The sequence below is a fragment of the Delphinapterus leucas genome, chromosome 11 (genome assembly GCF_059928025.1).
Source record: "Delphinapterus leucas isolate spDelLeu-1000000601 "Yukka" chromosome 11, BTC_Dleu_Yukka2, whole genome shotgun sequence".
Lineage (NCBI taxonomy): Eukaryota > Metazoa > Chordata > Mammalia > Artiodactyla > Monodontidae > Delphinapterus > Delphinapterus leucas.
In genome coordinates this window covers 102,580,081-102,603,232 of record NC_143139.1, presented here as the reverse complement: position 1 = coordinate 102,603,232, position 23,152 = coordinate 102,580,081, and the positions used below count along the sequence as shown (strand labels likewise).

Sequence of the window (23,152 nt, the reverse complement as noted above, 5' to 3'; positions counted from 1 at the left end):
GCAAGCCCGTGTGCCTAGAGCCCGTGCTCCGCAACGAGAAGCCACTGCAATGAGAAGCCCGCGCACCGCAACGAAGAGTAGCCCCCTCTCGCTGCAACTAGAGAAAGCCCGCGCGCAGCAACAAAGACCAAAAATAAACTTTTTTAAAAAAAAGAAAGAAAAATATGCTCAGAATCGCCCCAAGAGAGAATTACAAACTTTAGAAATCACCTAGTCTTCTGCCTCCCACACATGAGGCCCCACCCCTCCACTTTCCCCAGCGATGCTCTGCGCCCCTTCCATCACCCCCAAAGAAGCCCCCGCACTCGGGCACCAACTCCCACACAAGACTCCGGCCCCACACCTATGGTCCACCCACCGCACCTGAGCACCCTGCCCCCGTGCCTACACCCCGCCCCACACGCCGCAGGCCCCGCCCCCACGCCTCAGGAACGCTTCCCCAGTCGTTCCCCCCGCGGCCGCCCAGTCACTCCCCAAGGCCTACAGCCGCTTGAACCCTGGCTCAGCCCCGGGGCCAAAGCCCACCCCAGACTCCGGCTATTGGAAGCCCCAGGCCGGCCCGGTCCGGGTACTCATTGACCGGCAGTACTCTCGCCCGGCACTGGACTAGCCAGCCAGCCCCCGGCGAGGTCCTTCAGGCCTTTGGCCGGGCAGCCCGCCTAGGGTCCTTGCGCGGTTGCGTAGCATCTGCGAGGACGCGGGCAGCGCTGGAAGCTGAGTGAACCGCGGTGGGACCCGGGCTGACTCGCGGGGTCCGAGACAGGGCAGGGTCCGGGACGGGGCGGGATTCGAGGGGGACTCGGGGCCCTGAGGGCGGCTGGCCGTGGGCGGACCGACCTGCGGCGCTCCTGGTCTCCAGCCCTCGCCCGGGAACGGCCGAGAAGACGAAGTCGCGCGGGTGGCGGCCTCGCATGTGGGGGCCGTCCTCGGGCCCTTGGCCAGTGCGGGGAAGAACGGGACAGTGGGTTCTGGCAACGGTGGGGGGGGGGGGGCGAAGGCAGCCCAGCCTGGCTGCGGGGGTAAAGTGGTTCTCAGACCTGTTTGGTGCCCGAAAACTACTTGAGTGAAAGAGAACTTATCCACTGGGTGGCGAGGACATCGACACCTATTGAAGGTCTTTGAGAACGGGTTTGGCCGCGTTTGGCTTCCGAACAGGTCGCTCCAGCTACAGGTTGGAGGTAGAAGGGACAGCCCCTCATTATGCTTATCAGGCATCTGCCACTTCCCAGTCACTGCTTTTGAGGCTGAGGGTACCTATGTAAAGAAGGCTGAGTCCCTACCTGAGCAGAAACAGTAGCATTGCAGTTAGGGAAACTCAGGGGTCCTGTCGGTATTTTCCACCCTTGTGTGCACGTCTGTCATAGCTCTTGCCACAGTAGACTTTGCCATCGTGTCTCCTATCCGGGTGCAAGATGTACCCGTGATGAACCCTCAGTAGGTGAGAGCACTGATGCTGCGTTGTCGTTGCATCATTTTTGTGTGCCGAGTTAACTCAGAGTGTGGACTACGGCACATTCCCAGTAATGTTTGTGAAGTTATATTTGGGCTTAAGGACATGAGGATAGTGGAATAGAGCTAGAGATTGTTACGCCTCGATGTTGGCATTGGGTGGCTGGTGATGTATTGTACAGACAGAGAACGTGAGGAGCGACTTTGGGGTGGGCAGGGCTTAGGTTTCCCAGGTTATTTTTGCCTGTGTGGAATAGTTCGCTATTCAAAATCTGGTAGGCAATTGCATACGTGAGTCTGGCACTGAGGGAAGCGATCTCTGTGGAGATACAGATTTGGCATCATCAGCATTTAGGAGATAGCTGAAACTAGTAGAGGTTGAAATAACCCTAGAGAAGAGGGTCTGGGGAATGCCTGGTTGAGAGAGGAAAAGGCAGCTCCTGATGGCAGTATGATGGAAAATGAAGTGGAAGTGAGAAGCATGAGGTAGAGGATCAGGAATACAGGTTAGCGTTCTTTGGCTGCGTGAGCGGTCATTCAGTGATGAGAATTCAGGCTTACAGAGCCCTGTCTCTTTGTCAGACAGTGTCTCAACTCAATCATGTGATGTGGGCAGTGAGTTTTGTCCCTGCTTTACAAGTGAGAAAACGCTTGTAGGTAAAACTTGTAAAGCTTCAACATGGCTTTAGAATAGTCTCTCCAGGTGGGAGTGGGAGTTGTGGTTCTGAGCATAGCTGAAGTAAAGAGATGACATAGGGTAAACCACTCTCAGAAGATCTGGGTGGGGACAAGATTACAGCCCCATGATTCAGCAAGTGCTAGCCAGGTGAGTGGTGAATAGAGAAGGATGTAAGTGTTTCCTTGGGCCCCTCTCTTGTCAGCTCATTGTCTCCCCTGTCCAGGAAGAGGAAGTGGATTTGGTGGAGGGGACTTCTCATCTCTTTAACAACAGCCTCTTCTTGATCTTCCCAGACGGTGACAAGACCCCCCTCCCCTGAGCTGATCCCCTTTCTACAGCCAGGAGCCAATGGCCGGGGACAGAGCCAAACCCTGTGAGCTGGACCAAGAGAAATACGATGCCGATGACAATGTGAAAATCATCTGCCTGGGGGACAGCGCTGTGGGCAAGTCCAAGTATGTTGGGAGATTAGGGAAGAAATGCCTGGCCCAGAGTGGGTCTGGGTTGTTAGAAAAATCCTCCAGAGGCATAGAGGAGCATAGCTTCTATGGGAGTGGTGAGAGAGTAGCCTTGGCTGGAGCCCAGGTCTGCATGGGGGAACAAGGGAGCGTCACATCAGCAGCTGTGTGTGTTTGGGGAGGAGGGCGTCCCCAGGGGCAAGTCACGGGACTGAGAAAATTGAGCTTTATCTATGAGTCCTGGCAGAAAGTATGGGACGGGTCACCCTAGAGACTACTGAAGCAGTCCTGGTGAGGTGAGAGCTGGGGTATTCCTGTGTGTGGTATGGGGCTGAGAGACTGCAAGATGCAGACAGTGGGAATGGGGAGAGGAAAGTGTGAGAAGTGTGACTGGCACAACCAGCGACAGGTCGAAGAAAGGTGGTGAAGATACTGTCTTGAAAGAACTCAGAGTTGAGAAGAGTGGAGAGAAATGATGCCTGACTATAATCAGCGTAAAGATTGTTTTTTCTTAAAAGATTTAATTTTTATTTATTTTGGGCTGTGTTGGCTCTTGGTTGCTGCGAGCGGGCTTTCTCTAGTTGCAGTGAGCGGGGGCTACTCTGTTGAGGTGAGTGGGCTTCTCACTGCAGTGGCTTCTCTTGTTGCGGAGCGTGGGCTTTAGGCGCGCGGGCTTCAGTAGTTGTGGCACACGGGCTCAGTAGTTGTGGCTCGTGGGCTGTAGAGCACAGGCTCAGTAGTTGTGGCGCATGGGCTTAGTTGCTCTGCGGCATGTGGGATCTTCCTGGACCAGGGATGGAACCCGTGTCCCCTGCATTGGGAGACAGATTCCCATCCACTGCGCCACCAGGGAAGTCCCAGTGTAAAGATTGACTCACTCTTTTAACTGACTTCAGTGCCTCTGTGCACAGGCGTGGAACTCCCCCTGAAGGGAGGCTCTGCAGTGCTGGCAGCTTGTCTCCACAGGGTGTGAGCCTGTTTCTCAGCTGTCTTGGACCAGTGGGGCACACATCCATTTCTGCCTTCGCAGGATGAGGGTAAACTTGCCCCTAACCAGATGCCTAGTTTAGTCTTATACCCAGGTGCCCCAGTTCCACCTTGGTTTCCACTTTTATCTGTTATTAACATATCCTTAGACCCAGGTAGCTGTCAGTAATTCCCTAGGGGCTTTGCTGATTGGGGCAGAGGTCACTAACTTTTCTTAGCCTCAAGTCTGTTTATTTTAAAAGGTGCCTTGGGAAAAGCAAAGCAGGAACTTGTGGCGGGAATCCTAAACTCAGGTCCTCATTTAAATGTCCAGACTTTAGGTGTGAGCAGGATTGTCATGCTGTAAAATGTCTAGGAAGCAACTCACAATAACTGTTTTCTCATCACAGTGCTCTGGCTAGAACTGCGAGTACTGTGTTGAATAGAAGTGGCAAAAGTAGGCATCCTCTTGTTTCTCATTATAAGGGAAAGCTTTCAGTCTTTTGCAATTGAGTATTAACTGTGGGGTTTTCATATATGGCCTTTATCCTAGAGGTAATTACCTTCTATTCCTAGTTTTTGTCATGAGATGGTGTTGGTTTTTGTCAAATGCTTTTTCTGCATTTATTGAGATGAATATGTAGGATTTTTCCTTTGTTCTATTAATATGATATGTTTGATTAATTTTTTTAAGTTGAACCATCCTTATACTCTGAGAATAAATCTCGCTTGGTACTTTTGATGATGTATAATCCTTTTAATATGATTTGGTTTGCCAGTGGATTTTTTTGAGGATTTTTACAACTAAATTCATGAGGAGTATTGGCCTGTAGGTTTCTTTTCTAGTAGTGTCATTGTCTGGCTTTGGAATCAGGGTACCACTGGCCTCATAGAAAGAATTATGAAGTGTTCCCTCCTCCTCAATTTTTGGGAAGAGTTTGAGAAGGATTGGTGTTTGTTCATGAAATGGTTGGTAGAATTCACCAGTGAAGCCATCCAGTCCCGGACTTTTCCTTATGGGAGATTTTTGAATACTGATATAATCTCCTTACTTGGTATAGGTCTACTCAGATTTTCTATTTCGTCTTGAATCTGTTTGGTAGTTTGTGTGTTTCTAGGAATTTGTGCACTTCATCTCAGTTATCCAGCTTGTTCGTTCATCGTATTCTCTTGTAATTCTTTTTGTTTCTGTAAAATTGATGTTACTGTCCCCAGTTTCAGTTCTGATTTTGATCATTTGTGTCCTCTCTCTTTTCTTAGTCTAGCTAAGGTTTGTTGATTTTGTTGATCTTTTCAGAGAACTAATTTCTGGTTACACTGATTTTTGTCTGTTGTCTTTCTATTCTGTATTTTGTTTATCTCCACTCTAATCTTTATTATTTCCTTCCTTCTGCTAGCTTTGAGTTTAGTTTGCTCTTTCATGTCTACTACCTAAAGATGTACAGTTATGTTATTGATTTAATTTGACTAAATCTTCCCTATTTGATTTAATTTCCACCTTTTTGTGAATTTTCTTGTTTTTCTTCTGTTATTAATTTCTAGTTTCATTCCATTTTATTTGAAAAGATACTTTGTATGTTCTAAGTCTTTTAAATTTTATTATGACTTTTTTTGTGGCCTAACTCATGTTCACTTGAGAAGAACATGTATACTACTATTGTTGGGTGGAGTATCCTGTGTATGTCTGTCAGGTCTAATTGGTGGTTAGACCTAGTTAGTGTGGTTCAAGTCCTCTGTTTCATTGTTCTACTCATTATTGAAAGTGGGGTATTGAAATCTCAATATATTATTGTGCAACTCTCTATTTCTCCCTTTAGTTGTGTCAGTGTTAGCTTCATATATTGTGTCAGTGTTAGCTTCATATATTGTGTCAGTGTTAGCTTCATATATTTTGGGACTCTGTTGTGCGGTGCATATATGTTTATAACTTTTATATCTTTTTGATAGATTGAACTTTTTATCAATATATAATGTCCTTCTTTGTCTCTTGTAACATTTGTCACTCAAAAGTTTATTTTGTCTGACTGTAGTATAGTCACCCCATTTCTCTTTTGAATACTGTTTGCATGCAATATCTTTATCATCCTTTTGTTTTCCAACTTCTTTGTGACCTTGTATCTAAAGCAAGTGTCTTACAGTTAGGACATACCTGGATCATGTTTTTTTAATCTACTCTGCCAATCTCTCACTTTTAATTGGAGAGTTTTATCTATTCTCACTTGCAACATCAATAATTAAAGCTATTACTGATAAAGAAGGATTTACTTCTGCCATTTAGCTATTTGTTTTATGTCTCCAGTTTTTTTTCTTCAAGTACTCCATTACTTTTTCTTTTTTTTTTTTTAATTTTTTTGTAGTGTACTATTTTGAGTCCCTTCCTGTCTTGTATAATTTCTTTAGTTGTTTATTAATGGTTGCCTTGAAGATTATAATTAATATCTAAAATTTATAGCAGCCTATTTGAATACCAGTTTAGTTATAATAGTATACCAACACTCTGCTCCTATATATTTCTATCCCTCCCCTTGATATTGTTTTGTCACAAATTACAACTTTATACATTGTGATCATTAACATAGATTTACAATTATAGTTTTACATATTTGTCTTTTAAATCATGGGAAAAAAGAGGAGTTACAAACCAAAAATATGAGAATACTGGTTTTTGGGTTTTTTTTTTTTTTGGCTGCGTTGGGTCTTTGTTGCTGCGCGCAGGCTTTCTTCTAGTTTCTGCAAATGGGGGCTACTCTTCGTTGTGGTGCACGGGCTTCTCATCGCGGTGGCTTCTCTTGTTGCAGAGCACGGGCTCTAGGTGCGTGGGCCTCAGTAATTGTGATACACAGGCTCAGTAGTTGTGGCTCGTGGGCTCTAGAGCGCAGGCTCAGTAGTTGTGGCACACAGGCTTAGTTGCTCTGCAGCATGTGGGATCTTCCTGGACCAGGGTTCGAACCCATGTCCCCTGCATTGGCAGGTGGATTCTTAAGCACTGCGCCACCAGGGAAGCCCAAGAATACTGGTTATTATATTTACCTGTGTAGCTACCTTTACTGAAGATCTTTATTTCTTCATATGGCTTCAAGTTACTGTCTAGTGTCCTTTCATTTCAACCTAAAGGACTTATTGTACCATTTCTTATAGGACAGGTCTACTGGTAATAAGCCACATCAGCTTATGTTTATCTGGGAATGTCTTAATTTCTCCTTCATTCTTGAAGGATAGTTTGCTGAACATAGAATTCTTTTTTGACAATTTTTTTTTCAGGACTTTAAATATATCATTCCACTGCCTTCTGATCTCAGTGATGTCTGATGAGAAGTTGGCTGTTTATCTTATTGAGGATTTTGTCTTTGAGTTTTGTCAATTTGCCTATAATGTGGATCTCTGTGAGTTTATCCTGTTTGGAGTTTGTTGAGCTTCCTGGGTGTGTACATTCATATCTTGCATCAGGTTTGGGAAGTTTTTAGCCATTATTTCTTCAACTAGTCTCTCTGCCCCCACCCCTCTTGTATTTATGATGCATGTGTTAGGATGATTTATGTTGTCTGATAGGCTCCTTAGGCACTGGTCATTTTTACTCGTTTTTCTTTCTGCTTCTCAGACTGGATAATTCCAGTTGCCTTATCTTCAAGTTTGCTGATCCTTTCTTCTGCCTTCTCAAGTATGCTGTTGAAACTGTCTAGGGAGTTTTTCATTTGAATTATTGTACTTTTCAGCTCCAGAATATCCGTTTGGTTTCTTTTCATAATTTCTATCTCTTTATTAATACTCTCATTCTGTTTATATGTTGCTTTCTAATTTCCTTTAGTTCTTTGTCCATGGTTTTCTTTAGTTTTTTGAGCATATTTAAGATAATTGATTTAACTTCTTTGACTGGTAATTCCAGGATCTGGATTTCTTCAGGTATTGTTTCTGTTAAATTCTTTTTATCATGAGAATAGGCTATACCTTCCTGTTTCGTTGTATGCTTTGTAATTTTCTGGTTGATAATTAGACATTCTGAGTATTTTGATGTGGTGACTTTGGAACTCAGATATTCCCACTCCTCGGGTATGGCTGATTTCTGCTTGTTTAGAGCTGGAGTATCCACTTGTAACTTTTCCATATACTATTTTTGCCAAGTGTATATTCCTTCTTGTGTGTGGTCACTGATATTTCTATTCCATTATCTGTGATCAGACAGTGACCTGATAAAGATTTCCTTAAATATTTGGCTCCAAAAGGGGAAAGAAACAAAGAGAATAGTATTCCTATCCCTTTACATTTCCAATAGATGCCAGCAGGGGAAGACTCTGAAGCCTGAGAGAGCTGAGATCCGGCTCCTCGGCCAAACTTTTTGAGGAAAGTATCTCTACTGAAGCCAGACATTTGGAACACGGGTCACTGCCTAGCTGCAGTGGGCCTGAGGAGTGGGTGACCATTGCTGGTTTGTGCGTGTTGTTCTTTTGCACAAGACCAGCACTCTCCTTTTATCCAGCACTCTACTGGTCATTGTGTCCAGTCAGGTTCCAGAGTTCTGAAATAGTTGATTCTGATCATTTTTTCCAGTTATTGGTTGTTTCAGTTGAGGGAGTGACCCATAGAACTTCATACTCCACCATTTTAAGTAATGTCCTCAAGTAATGTTCATTTTTTTCCTACATAGATATCCAGTTGTTTCCACACCATTTCTTGATAAAACAATCCTTTACCCCGTTGAATTGCAGTAATGCTTTTGTTCTAAATCCAGTGACCATACACGTGGCTTATATATTTTTTAAGTGTGTGTTTACTGTCTGTCTTCACCCACTAGACTGTAAGCTCCATGAAGACAGGAATCTTCCTCTGTTTTGTTAAATGTTATATCATGGCACCTAGCATAGTATCTGGCAAATGGCAAGCACTTAGTAATTATTTTAAATTTTTTTGTACTAAAATATATTTGTCCATTCTTCTGTTGAAGAACAGTTATGAAATTACAATTTTTATGGTATTAGACACAATACTGCAGTGAATATTTTTATGCCTATCATCTTGGGCACACAGTCTATTAGACTTGGGGTGAAATTGCCCAGTTTTAGGATTAGCTCAAACTTTGACTTATCCCAGTTGCTCTCCAAAGTAGTAGTATATTAAGTTCGCACTCCTACCGGCACAGTACAAGAGTTTCCACAAAATGTGCAACATTTGGTATCATACGACTTTTTCAACTTTGTTAATCTGAAGGATGTGTGTGCTACTTCATTTTATTTTAATTTGCATGAAAATCATTAATTTACATTAAAATCATTCAAGATTGAGCATCTTTTCATATGTTTTTTAGCCATTCTTCTGAATTGCCTGTTCATATTCTTAGGACCCAGGTTGTGTGTGTGTTCTCTTATTCACGTATCAGAGCCGTTCATAATCTCTGTATATTAATTCTTTGTCAGTGATTGGCATTGCACGTAGCTTCTCCCAGTCTGTGTTTTGTTTTGTTTTGTTTATTTCTTAACTTTTCATTTTGAAATAACAGATTTACAGGATGTTGCAAAGAGAATACAGAGAGGGCCTGTGTACCCTTCACCCAGTTTCCCCAGTGGTTATATCTTACATAACTGTAGTACAAGATCAAATTCAGGAAACTGGCATTAGTTCAATGCATATGTATAATTCTGTGTCATTTTGTCACATGTGTAGATTTGTGTAAGCATCACTGGACTCAAGATACAAAACTATTCCATCACTGCAGAGGCCTCGGTCCTGCTGTCCATTTATAGTCACACCCACCCCACTTCACCTCCTACCACCCCTATTAACCCCTGTAGCCACTAATATTCTCCATCTCTATAATTGTGTCATCCTGGCAACATTGTATAAAAGGAATTATACAACGTGTGACCTTTTTCACTCAGCATGATACCCTTAAGATTTGTTCAAATTGTTGGGTATATCAGTAATTTTTCCCTTGCTATTGCTGAGTAGTAGTCCATATTATGGATGTACCACAGTTTGTTTATTCCCTAAAAGGAGGAAGCTGGGGTCCCTGCCCACAGGGAAAGCATCTGTGGATGCTGGGTCAGCGTTATAGCCGAAGGGTGTCAGGAACTTAAGGGGAGTCAGAAAGAGGGTGGGTGGGTGGTTCCTGGGCATTGTCCTTGAAAGGAAACTGTGTAGCTGTGGAAGGAGTGGGAGTGGGGAAGCCACAGCTGGCTTCCAAGTTTTCAACCCTTGGGTGGTGCAACAGGGGCAGGCAGGAGCGTTGAGGGATGCACCTGACCACTTGCACATTCTCCTTACAGACTTATGGAGAGATTTCTCATGGATGGATTGTATCCTTCAAGTTTTGAAATGCTCCTTGTTCCTGTGGCCCTTTCCACCCTCAGGCCAGCTCAGCCCCACTGCCCACCCCTTTGCTCCAGCGGTCCAGGGAGGAGGGATAAGTGAGTAAATTCGCAGGTTTCGTTTCATGCTGGCTTCTCACCAGCTGACCCACGTGGCATCACATGTAGTTGGTGCTGCATATTTTCAGGCTTACTCACATTTGGATCTGCTTTCTATTAGGAAAGCAGTGGAATGGCTAACAGTAAGTACCTCGTCAAATGCCTGGACTCACACCCCACCTCTTCCTTCTTAGTAGCTCTGGCGCTGGGCAAGTCACTTAACATCTCTGACCTCAGAGCTTGGGCTCTCTAATGTTTAAACATTCTCTGGTATGAGTCAACTTTGTAAAATAGGAACCGCCAGCCCCACCCTCCCTCCGTGAATCGTTGCATTGTGCAGGTTTGGAATGAGACAATTGGGATGGCTTTTAAAAGCTTCCCGAGTGAGTCCGTTGAGAACTGAGGGTGAGAAGAGCCCCAGAGCCCCCTGCTCCCTGCGCGGGGCCCCAGCCCCCCCGTGGTAGACTCGAAGTGTATCTTACTTCACCTTCTACCAAGTTCTCCTTTGCACCCGCCCACCTGCATCACCCCAGCTCTGATGGTTAAACCACACAGCATCTTGCAGCTTCAGGAAATGTTATTCCCCAAGCTTTTTGATACGGTTGCAAAAAGCAAACTACAGTTCATAAACAGTTTGTCAGCTGTCTGGCTTATGAAGACTTTTTTTCCCTGGAACTGTCATGTTGCTTCTTATGGCTGGGTTTCCTCTCTGGCCTGCAAGAGCCCCATCCATGGGGAGCTGGGGCATCCCCACAGTCTCATTGGCCAACTACGTGATGCTGTTTCAAACAGCTGCTCTGTAAAATTCCATTCCATGTTTTCCCTTGGACTTAGGTGGCCAGGACATAATCCCAACCTCTCCCACCCGTCACCTTTCCATGGAGCTTGTGCCTGTGATATTTGAAGTTGATCCTCTGTCTGCAACACTCATTCAATTTAAAATCTAAATAACTTCTTAAAGAAGGAGAGAGAGAGCCCATTCCATCCCCCCAGCAGCCGCCCCCCAGCACCTTGCTTACGTCTCTTTTCATTCATCTTTGCCCCTTAACGTAAGTGCAGTCAGCCCCGGCAGCTGTCCACACACGCCCTGACCCTGTACAAGCACACGGCCACGGTGGACGGCAAGACCGTCCTTGTGGGTGAGCAGCACAGTGCCGAGCCACACCACCTCTCAGGAGGGAGAAGTAGTGGGGGAGAGAATCAAGCAGGGGGAAGTGAGACCCCAGGCATGGATGAAGGGTGATAGGTACAACCCAGAGAGCCCGGAAGCCAGGGAGGGTGGGAGGAAGCACGCGGGGTTCTGTTCCGGTGCTCTTCAGCCAGTGTAAAGAAATAACAGGGTTGGTCTGAGTGTCATCTGCCACAAAGGGTTTGGCTTTAAATGTGGTCACAACCTTCCCCTTGGCCAGGCCACACATCCGGCCTGACTGTGTCCACCCTCTGTGATCAGCACACATGGGAATTGGACCTAGTTGTGACCTTGGAGCGTCCTGCATCTTATAGGTGGGGGAAGGAGGTCACTGACCCTCTCCCTCTTGGGGCTCCCTGTCTGTACTCTCCTTCCTCCTGGCCCTGGGTCTCCCTCTCACCCGCCCCCACGCACGCCCAGGTGCGTTACATCCTGACAACACACCCGCGAGCTGTGTGGTCTCCGTTGCTCCCCATCCTCCCACGGGTGCCTGTGTTTCCGAACACAGACACCGCACAGAGATGCTCAGCGTCTGGGGCTCTCTGCCCTTCATCCCCCATCAGGCAGTCAGAGCTGTGTTCACATTGCAGACTTTTGGGACACAGCAGGCCAAGAGCGGTTCCAGAGCATGCACGCCTCCTACTACCACAAGGCCCACGCCTGCATCATGGTATGAAACCAACTGGAGGGCAAAGGCTCTGGGCAAGTCTGGCCTGAGGGGTGAAGGGATGAAGGGCCCAGCAGGACTGAGCCCTCCTCACCAGGGCTGGGTGCTGGAGGGAAGGATGAGTGCAGGCTTCAGACTGCATGTGCTTCCCAGAGGTTCGGAGTGAGAACACGCCAGAGCCAGCTTCTCTTCCAGGGGTGGGGGGTGGGGGGATGTGTGGAGCCACCATTCCAGCGGGAGGAGCAAGTTCAGGGCCTCATCATCAGGCAGAGCATCTAAGAGTCCAACACAGTCCCTCCCTGATGGAGGCCTCCGTCATCCGCTGCTCTCTAGGGGCAGATGCTGGGGCTGAGCAGGCTCTGGTTCCCAGGGAGCTTTCCCCTCCAAAATGGCCCCCTCCTCCGTCTCAGCCTCTCACTTTGCTGTCTAGAGCACAGCCCTCAGAGGTCCAGCCCAGTAGCCAGTGGGTGACAAGTGCCGCAGGAGAGCCTGACACTCAGCTATGGCAAGGGCCACGAATAGAGAGAGGAACTGTAAACCTGTGTCCTTTAGGACCTCCTGCCCACAAACTCACTGGCTCCTTTCTCAGGCTCTTCTGTCCCTTAAGCACAAGATCTCTTGAAATTTTCCAAAATTTAATGCTAGTACCTATAATGGGACAAAACAAAAGAGGGTAACAGGGTAAGGCAAATGGGGGCAGACTAGTGCCAGCAGTTGTGACCTCTTGCCTCTGACACATCTCCACTAGCTCCTTTTGGGCCCTCTTCTGAGACCTGGGGTGTTCGTCCTGCCAGCCTCCCTGCATACCTGTATGTGCAGGTGCCTACCACCAGCCCCAGCCTGCTGTAGGGGGCCTTGCCGGTAGAAAGCGCTCAGCCTCTCGTGACCACATGGGGACCTGATAGTCCCAGAGGGAGCTGGGGTTCCACCCTCCACCTTGAAACCCCAAAGGGTATGCTTCTCAGCCTAACCAGCTCCTCAGCTCTCAAAACAAGGAAAGGAAGCTCAGGAAACCAGACCTGGACAAAGTGTGACTAACAGTCACCATGGAAGGCAGCCATGGGAGGTGTGAAGCAGATTCCGGAAGTTTCATTACAAGCGTATTTTAAAAGAAGTGTTTATTGGGAATTCAAGACAGAGTAGTCATTTATTGAAATTGGGCCTGGAGAGTACCATAGAAGAGCCTCTCAGGTGGACCTCCTGCTGCCTCAGGTGTGACAGCTGCTGACCAGAGCCCACTGCCATGCAGGGGGAATCCCTGGCCCTGGACATGGTTACTCCCATGAAGGGCTGGGTTGTTTAGAAGTAAGATCTGCCATTCCAGCAGGTTACAGGGTTGTGCATCTCAATCCACTGTTGTGCTGGGGCAGTTTGGACATGTGAGTCTCTTCTGGAGGGTGTCTGGGCAACAGAAAGCTGGCCTTTGAGGAGCTCCTGCGAGGGGCTTGAAGGATCCCTGTAGCAGCAACTTGAAGCATCTTAGGGCTTCTGTCCTCCCCGCCCTAGAGCCAGTCACAGTGCTCATTCTTCTTGCGGGTACTTTTCAATAGGTAAAAACTATAAATTATAGAAAGTTAATAAAATTATGATAAGCTACAAAATAATAAAAGACAAAAGTACTTCTACAAAGTCTAAAATACAAAATTAAAAGTTTATAATTAAAAGTAAATCAAAATAACTGAAAGGAAATTCTAGAAACATTTAAGATTATCATAGAGGAGGTGTTTTGGGTTTTTTTGGCCACCCCACGCGTGGCATGTGGGATCTTGGTTCCCCAACCAGGGATGGAACCCACGCTCCCTGCATGGGAAGTGTGGAGTCTTAACCACTGGACCAGCAGGGAAGTCCCATTATAAAGGAGTTTTTAAACAAAGTTTAAGCAGTAGTTAGACTACGAAAAAAACAAAAAGCTTACCATTTGTAACGGACTTATCAATAAGTAAAATGATAAAATCTGGTTAAAATAGGTAAATAAGGTGACAAGATGAAGGTTCTAGAGGGTGAGAAGGGTGGGCAAGGCATAGCCCTTGTGGTTAGAGGGGAGTCCGCTCAGAGTGGTGCGTGGTCCGAGTTGCCAAGCCCGTGTTTGCCTGCTTGTGTGTGTGTCACCTGGGGGTGGCATGCAGAGACACTGATGCACTTGGGCTGTCTTCTTTCCTCTGCTAATTGCAGGTATTTGATGTGCAGAGGAAAATCACCTACAAGAACCTGAGCACCTGGTATACAGAGCTTCGGGAGTTCAGGCCAGAGATTCCATGCATTGTGGTGGCCAATAAAATCGATGGTGAGGCCACCCTACATCTGGGTGCCAGCAATTCATGGGGGGACCCACCATCACACGTTTCCTCTTCCTTTCCTGGGCCAGCGAACCGTCAATGGTCCATTCTTTTTCCCGACACACAGCCCTTGGTTTCTTGCCATCACTGCCCTCCCAGTAAGGATCCAAGTGAGCCAACCTGCCTTCTCGAGACACAGATCCCAGTGAAGTGAACTCTTTCTAAGACACGTCCCCTGGTTGTCCCTGCTCATCCCTCTTCCTAGAATGGGGACCTCCAGTGACCCACCCTGCAAAATTCTCTCCCTTTGCCTTTGTAGACAGGCCCATGTCCTACCTTCTCTCTACAGCAGACATAAAGATGACCCAAAAAAGCTTCAGTTTTGCCAGGAAGTTCTCCCTGCCCCTGTACTTTGTCTCAGCTGCTGATGGTACCAACGTTGTGAAGGTAATGGGAGACTGCAGAGACAGTCTCGTAAGGCCGGGGAAGGCCTGGTGCTGAAGTTACCAGGGAAGCGATGGAGAGAAGGGCTGGCTGCAGGGCTGGTGGAGAGGACGGGCACTGTTTTGGGGGCTGTGCTGAGCATGTGGTGACAGGAAGGGGTCGTGTGAGCATTGACAGCAGGGGCGGTGGTGGGTTGGGCTTGGTGAAGAAAATGTACGTTGACCATGCATGGGGTCAGGGTGACAAGGAAAAGGTGAATTGAGGAGTGACCTTGCTGATTTTAGGGTGGAGTACTGTGTGGACATATGATGGGAATGGGGCCAGTGGGTAGAGGGCAGGCAGAGTCCAGGCCACTGGCCCCACGGCCTTGTTTTCCTTCCCACCACCTTCACCTTACCTCCAGCTCTTCAGCGATGCAATTCGATTAGCTGTGTCTTACAAACAGAACTCCCGGGACTTCATGGATGAGGTTTTGCAGGAGCTTGAGGTAGGTCAGGCCCGGATGTCAGGTGGCGTAGAGGAAGCGGCTTCCCTTCATAGGGGTGCAGAGCGTAACCCAACAGACCGACTTTGCAGGCCACACGTGCTCGTCGAGGGCACTGCCCCTAGAGGTGTCAGAGCTACAGTTGGGCAAATGCAAGGCCAGGCCTCACCTGCAACCTTGTTCACAGAGCATCAGCTTGGAGCAGAAGGAGGAGGATATGCTGGGCAAAGAGCAGCGTGGCCGCGTCGAGAGCCCATCTCCCTCCTGAGCCACAGAAGGATGCCTCTCTCCACGGCCGACTTGGGGAGGGGGGGAGTTCAGAATACCCCTCCCTTCGGCAGTCCTTCAGCTCTCACGTGAGACATTCTTCCAGGCCATCCCCTGCTATGCCTCCTACAGACCCAACCATCCCATTTGCTCCCCCACTGCCATGGCCCGTGAGACCTGACCCTTCACAATTGTTCCCTCCCCTGTAGTCGGGCAGGGAAGGGGTCAACACCAGCAAGTGCCATCAACAGGTGTAAGGGGTCCACACCAGACCCTGAGGCAGAATTAAGGATGGACCCTCCAGGTTATGTGGGACGGTGAAGAAAATCGGGGAACATTCTGTGTGTGTCTCTTAAATAAAAGGAAATTTAGGCGTTTTTTTTCCCCCTCCCAGAACTGACCTCAGGGCCTATCCGTTGCATTTCTACCAAGGGAATGATTTCTAATTCCTGACTATCCTTTTTCCTCTAGTCTCCCAACGAAACCAACCATTTTAAGAAAATGGTTTTGAGCAGAGAGCTGTTCATTCCGTAAGTTTTTCCAGAGTTCTTCTAGGTACAGCCAGTACATTGATGAACAGCGAGGCCAAGATCACAGGCCCAAGTTTGTTGTTAACATCATGTGAAAGCAGGCGACTGGTCTGGCCATACTTAGTAATACACAAACATCGTAGTTGTAAACATCGAGGGTCAATACAGCCACACCACAAGGCACACCTGTTTGCTTTGTAAAAAATTGACTTTCGGAAAGCTTCCTTTAAAACTCCTATTTCAACAAGGGAGGATTTCCTTCATTTTTCTTGAGGATTAGTGTGGACATTGTACCTCCTTGGGTGGCAAGGGCTGCTGAGAACTCTCATGCTGCCTTTTCCATTTATCTGCAGGACTTGTGGTTCACTAGGATGCTTTTATGATCATCTTGTACATCATTTCCATTTTTAAAATTTATTTTTATTTACGTTGAATAGATGTGCATGCTTTGTGGGCATGGATTTCTCTGAGCAAAGAGTCACAAGAGAACGAGCGGATCATCGGCCACGTTAGTAAGGGGAGTCTGCCGTGACCTGTCATGTTATCTCTAGATTTATTGTCACAGAGACCATTTCTGTGGAATTTAGTGTTTTTAAAAGAATGGGTATTTGTTTGGGAGTCAAGAACAAGCATTTTTACCCCTTAGATTACTGATGCTTACAATTTCACTTCACAGATTTAACCCGACCAGGAAATTTCAGGAATGCGTTACCCTGGTGAGATGTACCTTTAAAAACAACAACAGAAACAACCCTTTAGTTATTATAAATGATTAATAAGTGTTTTTTAAATATAATGGCTTCACTGAGATATAATTCAAAAACCATATAATTCACCATCAGTATTGGCTTTACGTAACCATTTTGCATCAGGTTCCCTGGAAGCAAAGCCTGAGAAGGCAACTCTTGTTCAGATGACTCATTGTGGCAGTTTTCCGTCTCTGCTGGGGACCAGCTTCAGTCTCCCCCTTCCTAGGGAAGCTCTGGAGGACAAACTGCCCTACAAGGACGGTCCCACTTTGAGACCAGGGCCCTTTTTGTGCCCGTTGGCCAAGTGTGTGAGGAGGAGGTGGAAGGGGTGACTCGTAGTGTCCAGGGCAAAAGGGCTCCTGTTTTAGCAAGGACAGTTCCCTGGGGAAAGGGCGGCTGTGAGTTTCAACACTCAAAGTAGGTAGGGGATAAGTGCTCAGGCAGGGTGCCAGCAATATCCATGGCCACCTACCCATACATTGCTCAAATCCACCTGCTTCTTAAAGCAGTATGTCATCCTGACATACAGGAACACCACCCCTGCGTCTTTTTTAAATAATTCATTGAGGTGAAATTACAGAACATAAAGTACACAATGCAGTGCCATTTAGTACAGTTACAGTGTTGTGCAACTGTCACCTCTATCTAGTTCTAAAACATCTCCATCGCTCTGAAGTAAAACCCCTTACTTGTTAAGTAGTTTCTCCAACACTCCCTCCCCTCAGCCCCTTTGAAACACTGATCCACGTTCTTTCTGTCTCTATGGATTTATCTACTCTGGATATTTCATATAAATGAAATAAAACGATATGTGACCTTTTGTGTCTTTCACTCAGCATGTTTTCAAGATTCACGCATATATCATGTACTTCATTCCTCTCTATGGCTAAATAATGTTCCATTGTATTAAATAACACAAGTTGTCTATCCGTTCATCCATTGATGGATGTTTGGATCCATCTTTCAGCTATTGCGAATAGTGCTGCTGTGAACATGCTTATACATGTGCTTATATGAGCAGTTTTCAACTCTTTTGGGTGTCAGAGTCTGCTCAGGCTGCTGTAACAGACCACTGACTGGGTGGCTTACAACAGGTATTTATTTCTCACAGTTCTGGAGGCCGGGAAGTCTAAGATCAAGGTGCTGGCAAGGTAGGTTTCATTCTGAAGCCTCTTTTGGCTTGTAGGCAGCTGCCATCTCACTGTGTGCCCACATGACCTCTTTGTGTTCAGGTAGATTCCTCTTAAAAGACTGTGTCCTGGGACTTACCTGGTGGCGCAGTGGTTAAGAATCCGCTTGCCAGTGCCGGGGCCCGGGTTTGAGCCCGGGTCCAGGAAGATCCCACGTGCCACGGAGCAACTACTGAGCCTGTGCTCTAGAGCCTGTGCCCCGCAACGAGAAGCCAACGCAGTGAGAAACCCGCGCACCGCAACAAAGAGTAGCCCCCGCTCAGCAACAAAGACTCAACGCAGCCAAAAAATAGTTTTTTTAAAAAGACTATATCCTGTGACCCCCATAATGACATCCTAATTAGGGCCCCACCCTTATGACCTCATTTAACCTTAATTACTTCCTGAAGACCATGTCTCCAAATACAATCACATGAGGGTAAGGGCTTCAACAATTAAATTGGGGGGTGGGGGAGGAGGGCATAGCACAGTGATCTAGGAGTGGAATTACAAGATCATATAGTGGGACTTTCCTGGTGGCGCAGTGGTTAAGAATCCTCCTGCCAGTGCAGGGGACACGGATTCCATCCCTGGTCCGGGAAGATCCTGCATGCCACGGAGCAACTAAGCCCATGTGCCACAACTACTGAGCCTGTGCTCTAGAGCCTGCGAGGCACAACTACTGAGCCCGTGTGCCTAGAGCCTGTGCTCCGCAACAAGAGAAGCCACCACAATGAGAAGCCCACGCACCCCAATGCAGAGTAGCTCCCGCTCGCCACAACTAGAGAAAGCCTGCGCGCAGCTTTCAACACAGCCAAAAACAAATTTATTTTTTAAAAAAAAGATCATATAGTAATTTTATGTGTAAACTTTTGAGGAATTGCCAATGTGTTTTCCACAGTGGAACCACCATTTTACATTGCTGTCCTACAAGCAATGTACAAGAGTTCCAATTTCCCACATCCTTGCTAGCACTTGTTATTTTCCATTTTTAAAGATAAGCTATCTTAGTAGTTATGACGTGGTACTTCACTGTGGTTTTGAGATACATTTCCCCTTCATTTGTAGTATTTATTTGGAGAAACAATTATTCAAGTATTTTGCTTTTTTTTTTTTTTCCCGGTACGCGGGCCTCTCACTGTTGTGGCCTCTCCCGTTGCGGAGCACAGGCTCCGGACGCGCAGGCCCAGCGGCCATGGCTCACGGGCCCAGCCGCTACGTGGCATGTGGGATCTTCCCGGACCGGGGCACGAACCCGTGTCCCCTGCATTGGCAGGCGGACTCTCAACCACTGCACCACCAGGGAAGCCCCTATTTTGCTTATTTTTAAATTGAGTTGTTTGACTTTTTGCTGTTGAGTTATAAGAATTCTTTACATATTCTGGATATTAAATTCTTATTTATGACTTTTACAAATATTTTTCCCATTCTACAGGTTGTATTTACACTTTCTTGATAACGTCCTTAATGAACAGAAGTATTTAATTTTATTTTTTTTTTTTGGCCGTGCCTCGTGACTTTCGGGATCTTAGTTCCCCAACCAGGGGTCGAACCCGGGCCCTTGGCAGTGAAAGCACCGAGTCCTAACCACTGGGCATCAAGGGAATTCCCTGAAAAGTATTTAATTTTGATCAAGTCCAATTTATCTTTTTTTTTCTTTTATTGCTCATGCTCTTGGTGTCATATCTAAGAATCCATTGCCAAGTCCAAGGTCATGAAGACTTACCCTTATGTTCTCTTTTAAGAGGTTTATGGTTTTAGCTCTTATATGTAAGTCATTGATCCATTTTGAGTTAATTTTTATATATAGTATAACGTAGGGATCCAGCTTCCTACCTTTGCATGTGGATATCCCGTTGTCCTAGCAATATTTGTCAAGAACACTATTCTTTTCTCTCTGAATGGTCTTGCCACCTTTGTCAAAAATCAATTGGTCATAGTTGTATGAGTTTATTTCTGGACTCTCAATTCTATTCCATTGGTCTAGATGTCTATCCTTATGCCAATACCACACTATTTCAATTACTGTAGCTTTGTAGTACAGTTTTGAACTTGGAAAGTATGAGTCCTTCAGCTTCTTTCTAAGGATTGTTTTGACATCTTAACAATATTAAGTCTTCCAATTCATGAACACTGGATGTCTTTCCTTTTTTTTCCCATTTATTTATATCTTTAACTTCTTTCATCAATGTTTGTACTTTTCACGTATGAATCTCTCACTTCTTGGTTAGATTTATTTCCAGATTTTTTTAGATGCTATTTACTTTTTTATTTATCCCTTGCTGTTTATAGAAACAGCTGACTTTTGTGTGTTGATCTTGTACCCTGAAACTTTGCTGAATTCTTTTATTAATTCTAATCGTTTTCCTGCGCATACTTTGGGGTTTTTCTATAAATAGAATCATATCATGTGCATATTGAAAAGGTTTTACTTCTTCCTTTCCAATGTGGGTGACTTGTATTTCCTTTTCTTGCCTAACTCCTCTGACTGGAATTTCCAGTACTATGTTGAATTAAATAGTAAAAGCAGCCATCCTTGTTTTGTTCTTGATCTTAGGGGGAAATTTTTCAGTTTTTCACCACTGAATGTGATGTTAGCTATGGATTTTTCACATGGCCTTTATCATGTTGTAGAAGTTCCCTTCTATTCCTGATTTTCTGAGTGCTTTCATTATAAAAGGCTGCTGGATTTTGTCTAATGCTCTTCCTGCATTAGTTGAGATGACTGTGTGGTCTTTCCACCTCACTTCTATCAATGTAGTGAATTACATTGATTGATTTCTTATATTTAGCCACGCTTTGCAAACCAGTAAACAATGCCAAAACAAAAGAACAATTTGAAAATCTGTTACTGAATGAGACAAACAAGGAGTTTCTTTGTTGCTGGATGACTTTTGGAGCTGCAGGACTTGGTTCTGCTCTGGTGGCAGGGTTTTGCTATATTAATGTCCTTACAGTAATCCAATCAACACAGAAGATGCACAAATACCTTGAGAGATGTTGAGAAACTTTGTCTTGGGTATATGACAGCTGGGGTCAAGTAACTAACAGCTGCAGCATCCAAAGACTTCCTAAACTCACCATTTCAGTCTTGCTGGCTAAAGATGTTTCTGTGTACCTTTTTCCGAAATAAGTTCCTACATCATATGCAGTCCAGGAGCTCAAAGCAGTTGGAGGTGTGATGATTACTGCCTCTCACAACTGCAAGGAAGAGAACAGACAAAGGGTCTATTGGGAAACTGGTGTTTAGGTCACATCTCCTCATGATGAAGAAAGTCCAAAACGCATAGAGGACTGTGTGGAACCCTGGAATGCTTCCTGGAATAATGATTTAGTGAATGCCAGCCTACTGGAGAGAGACTCTCTGCAGGACATTACAGGAGACACATGGAAGATCTGAAAAAGACTGATTTTCACAGGGAATCAAACTCAAAGACCACCTTGAAATGTGTACATATATCTTTTCATGGGGTCGGACATGACTATGTGCAGTTGACTCTGCACGTGTTTGGTTTTAAGATTCCAATTCCATTACCAGAACAAAAAGATCCTGATCCAGACTTTTCTACCATTAAATGCCCAAATATGAAGGAGAGTCTGTGCTGGAAATTTCCTGGAGACTGGCAGAGAAAGAGAACTCTCAGATAGTGCTATCTACAGGTCCCAGTGCAGACCAGCTGGCTGTGGCAGAACTCCAGGAGGATGGTCAATGGAAAGTTTTCACGGGGAATGAGTTGGCAACTTTGTTTGGTGGGGGGGGTGGGGGTGGATATTTGATTGCCGGAAAAATAAATCAAGAAATTCTGATGTGAATAATGTTTATATGTTAGCCTCAGCAGTCTCTCTTCCAAAATTTTGTATCCAGTTGCACTTAAAGAAGGATTTTAGGGACTTCCCTGGTGGTGCAGTGGTTAAGAATCTGCCTGCCAGTGCAGGGGACACAGGTTCGAGCCCTGCTCCAGGAAGATCCCACATGCCATGGAGCAACTAAGCCCGTGTGCCTCAACTACTGACCCTGTGCTCTAGAGCCTACAAGCCACAACTACTGAGCCCACGTACCACAACTACTGAAGCTCACGTGCCTAGAGCCCGTGCTCTACAATAAGAGAAGCCACCAAAATGAGAAGCCCTCACACCACAACAAAGAGTAACCCCTGCTTGCCACAACTAGAGAAAGCCCGTGTGCAGCAACGAAGACCCAACAGCAGCCGAAAATAAAATACATAAATAGATAAATTATTTTTTTAAAAAAAGAAGGATTTTTATTTTGAAGAAATATTACCAGACTTTAAATGGCTAGGAAGTAGGATAAAAGACCTGGAAAATGGGAAAGAAGTCATTATTGCATTTAAAAAGTCCATTGCTTTTCTGTGTGGAACTTCAATTTTGAATAAAGATGGGGTGAGTACAGCCATTGTTGTGGCTGGGGTGTTATCTTAACTGGAAACCATAAGCATAACACTGAGCCAGTAACCGATTAAGGTCTGTGAAAAATATGATTATCATATTTCAAAAACTTCATATATCTTGTGTTTTGATCTGACTACCAACAAATGCATATTTGAAAGTCTTCACAATTTTGATTCTCTGAAAGAATATCCATCTTATTGCATACATGGGACATTACCTGTGAATATGACAGCAGCCAGCCTAATAAGAAGTCAATGCTGGACTTCCCTGGTGGTGCAGTTGTTAAGAATCCCCCTGCCAATGCAGCGGACACGGGTTCAAGCCCTGGTCCAGGAAGATTCCACATGCCACTGAGCAACTAAGCCCGTGCGCCACAACTACTGAGCATGAGCTCTAGAGCCCGTGAACCACAACTACTGAGCCCACGTGACACAACTACTGAAGCTTGCACACCTAGAGCCCGTGCATCACAACAAGAGAAACCACTGCCATGAGGGGCCCACGCACCACAACGAAGAGTAGCCCCCCACCCCCGCTCGCCGCAACTAGAGAAAGCCCAAGTACAGCAACAAAGACCCAATGCAGCCAAAGATAAATAAATAAATTTATAAAAAAGAAAGAAATCAATGCTGCCTGTGAATAAAAATAACCAAATGATTACATTTGTTACCAAACTCAGGTTCAGCTGTTCACCGCTCAAAAGCCAATAATCGAGAGGCAAGTGTCAGTAGACAGGAAAGATGTTTTAATCAGAAAAGCCGGCAATCTGGGGAGAAGGCAGACTCATATCCCCAGACCAAATCCAAAGATTCTACTCGGCCATGACGGTTTTTAAAGGGAAAAGCGAGAGAGGGGAGAATCTCAGTGAATCATCGAGGCAGGAGGCTGTGTTCTGCATCCTTCCCTATTGCGTGCAGGCTGGCTGACTCTCCCTTCTGACGCCCGTCTTGCCCGTGTGATCTGCCTGCAGGGTCGCTGAGGGGGTTGTTGGGGATAGAGAGCTGGTCATTCTTTACT

The 23,152-nt window shown here is 45.8% G+C and overlaps 1 protein-coding gene and 1 pseudogene across 10 annotated transcripts; both read left to right on the top strand.

Annotated features, from left to right (window-relative positions):
- Positions 1-596: 596 nt before the first annotated feature.
- Positions 597-15,390, top strand: RABL2B (RAB, member of RAS oncogene family like 2B). 10 transcript variants are annotated; one of them, XM_089921560.1, is made up of 9 exons: positions 597-752; positions 2,422-2,583; positions 9,810-9,839; positions 11,010-11,089; positions 11,703-11,809; positions 13,979-14,090; positions 14,402-14,529; positions 14,930-15,013; positions 15,198-15,390. In XM_089921560.1, the coding sequence occupies exons 2-9, from the start codon at positions 2,477-2,479 to the stop codon at positions 15,276-15,278; spliced, it is 729 nt and encodes a 242-aa protein (XP_089777686.1). In that variant the 5' UTR covers positions 597-752; positions 2,422-2,476; the 3' UTR covers positions 15,279-15,390. The 10 variants fall into 10 exon arrangements, with proteins under 10 accessions (XP_089777686.1, XP_089777691.1, XP_089777692.1 ...); XM_089921561.1 differs by lacking the exon at positions 597-752 and adding an exon at positions 785-1,438; XM_089921559.1 differs by lacking the exon at positions 597-752 and adding an exon at positions 785-2,275.
- A 5,099-nt stretch (positions 15,391-20,489) lies between these two features.
- LOC111186202 (glucose 1,6-bisphosphate synthase pseudogene) lies at positions 20,490-21,613 on the top strand (annotated as a pseudogene).
- Positions 21,614-23,152: the final 1,539 nt, after the last annotated feature.

Coding starts and splice junctions, on each gene's coding strand:
- RABL2B (XM_089921560.1), top strand. CDS start 2,477: ATGGCCGGGGACAGAGCCAAACCCTGTGAGCTGGACCAAGAGAAATAC. Junction 9,840..11,009: donor AGATTTCTCATGGATGGATT/GTATCCTTCAAG, acceptor ACGTAAGTGCAG/TCAGCCCCGGCAGCTGTCCA. Junction 15,014..15,197: donor AGGTTTTGCAGGAGCTTGAG/GTAGGTCAGGCC, acceptor CCTTGTTCACAG/AGCATCAGCTTGGAGCAGAA.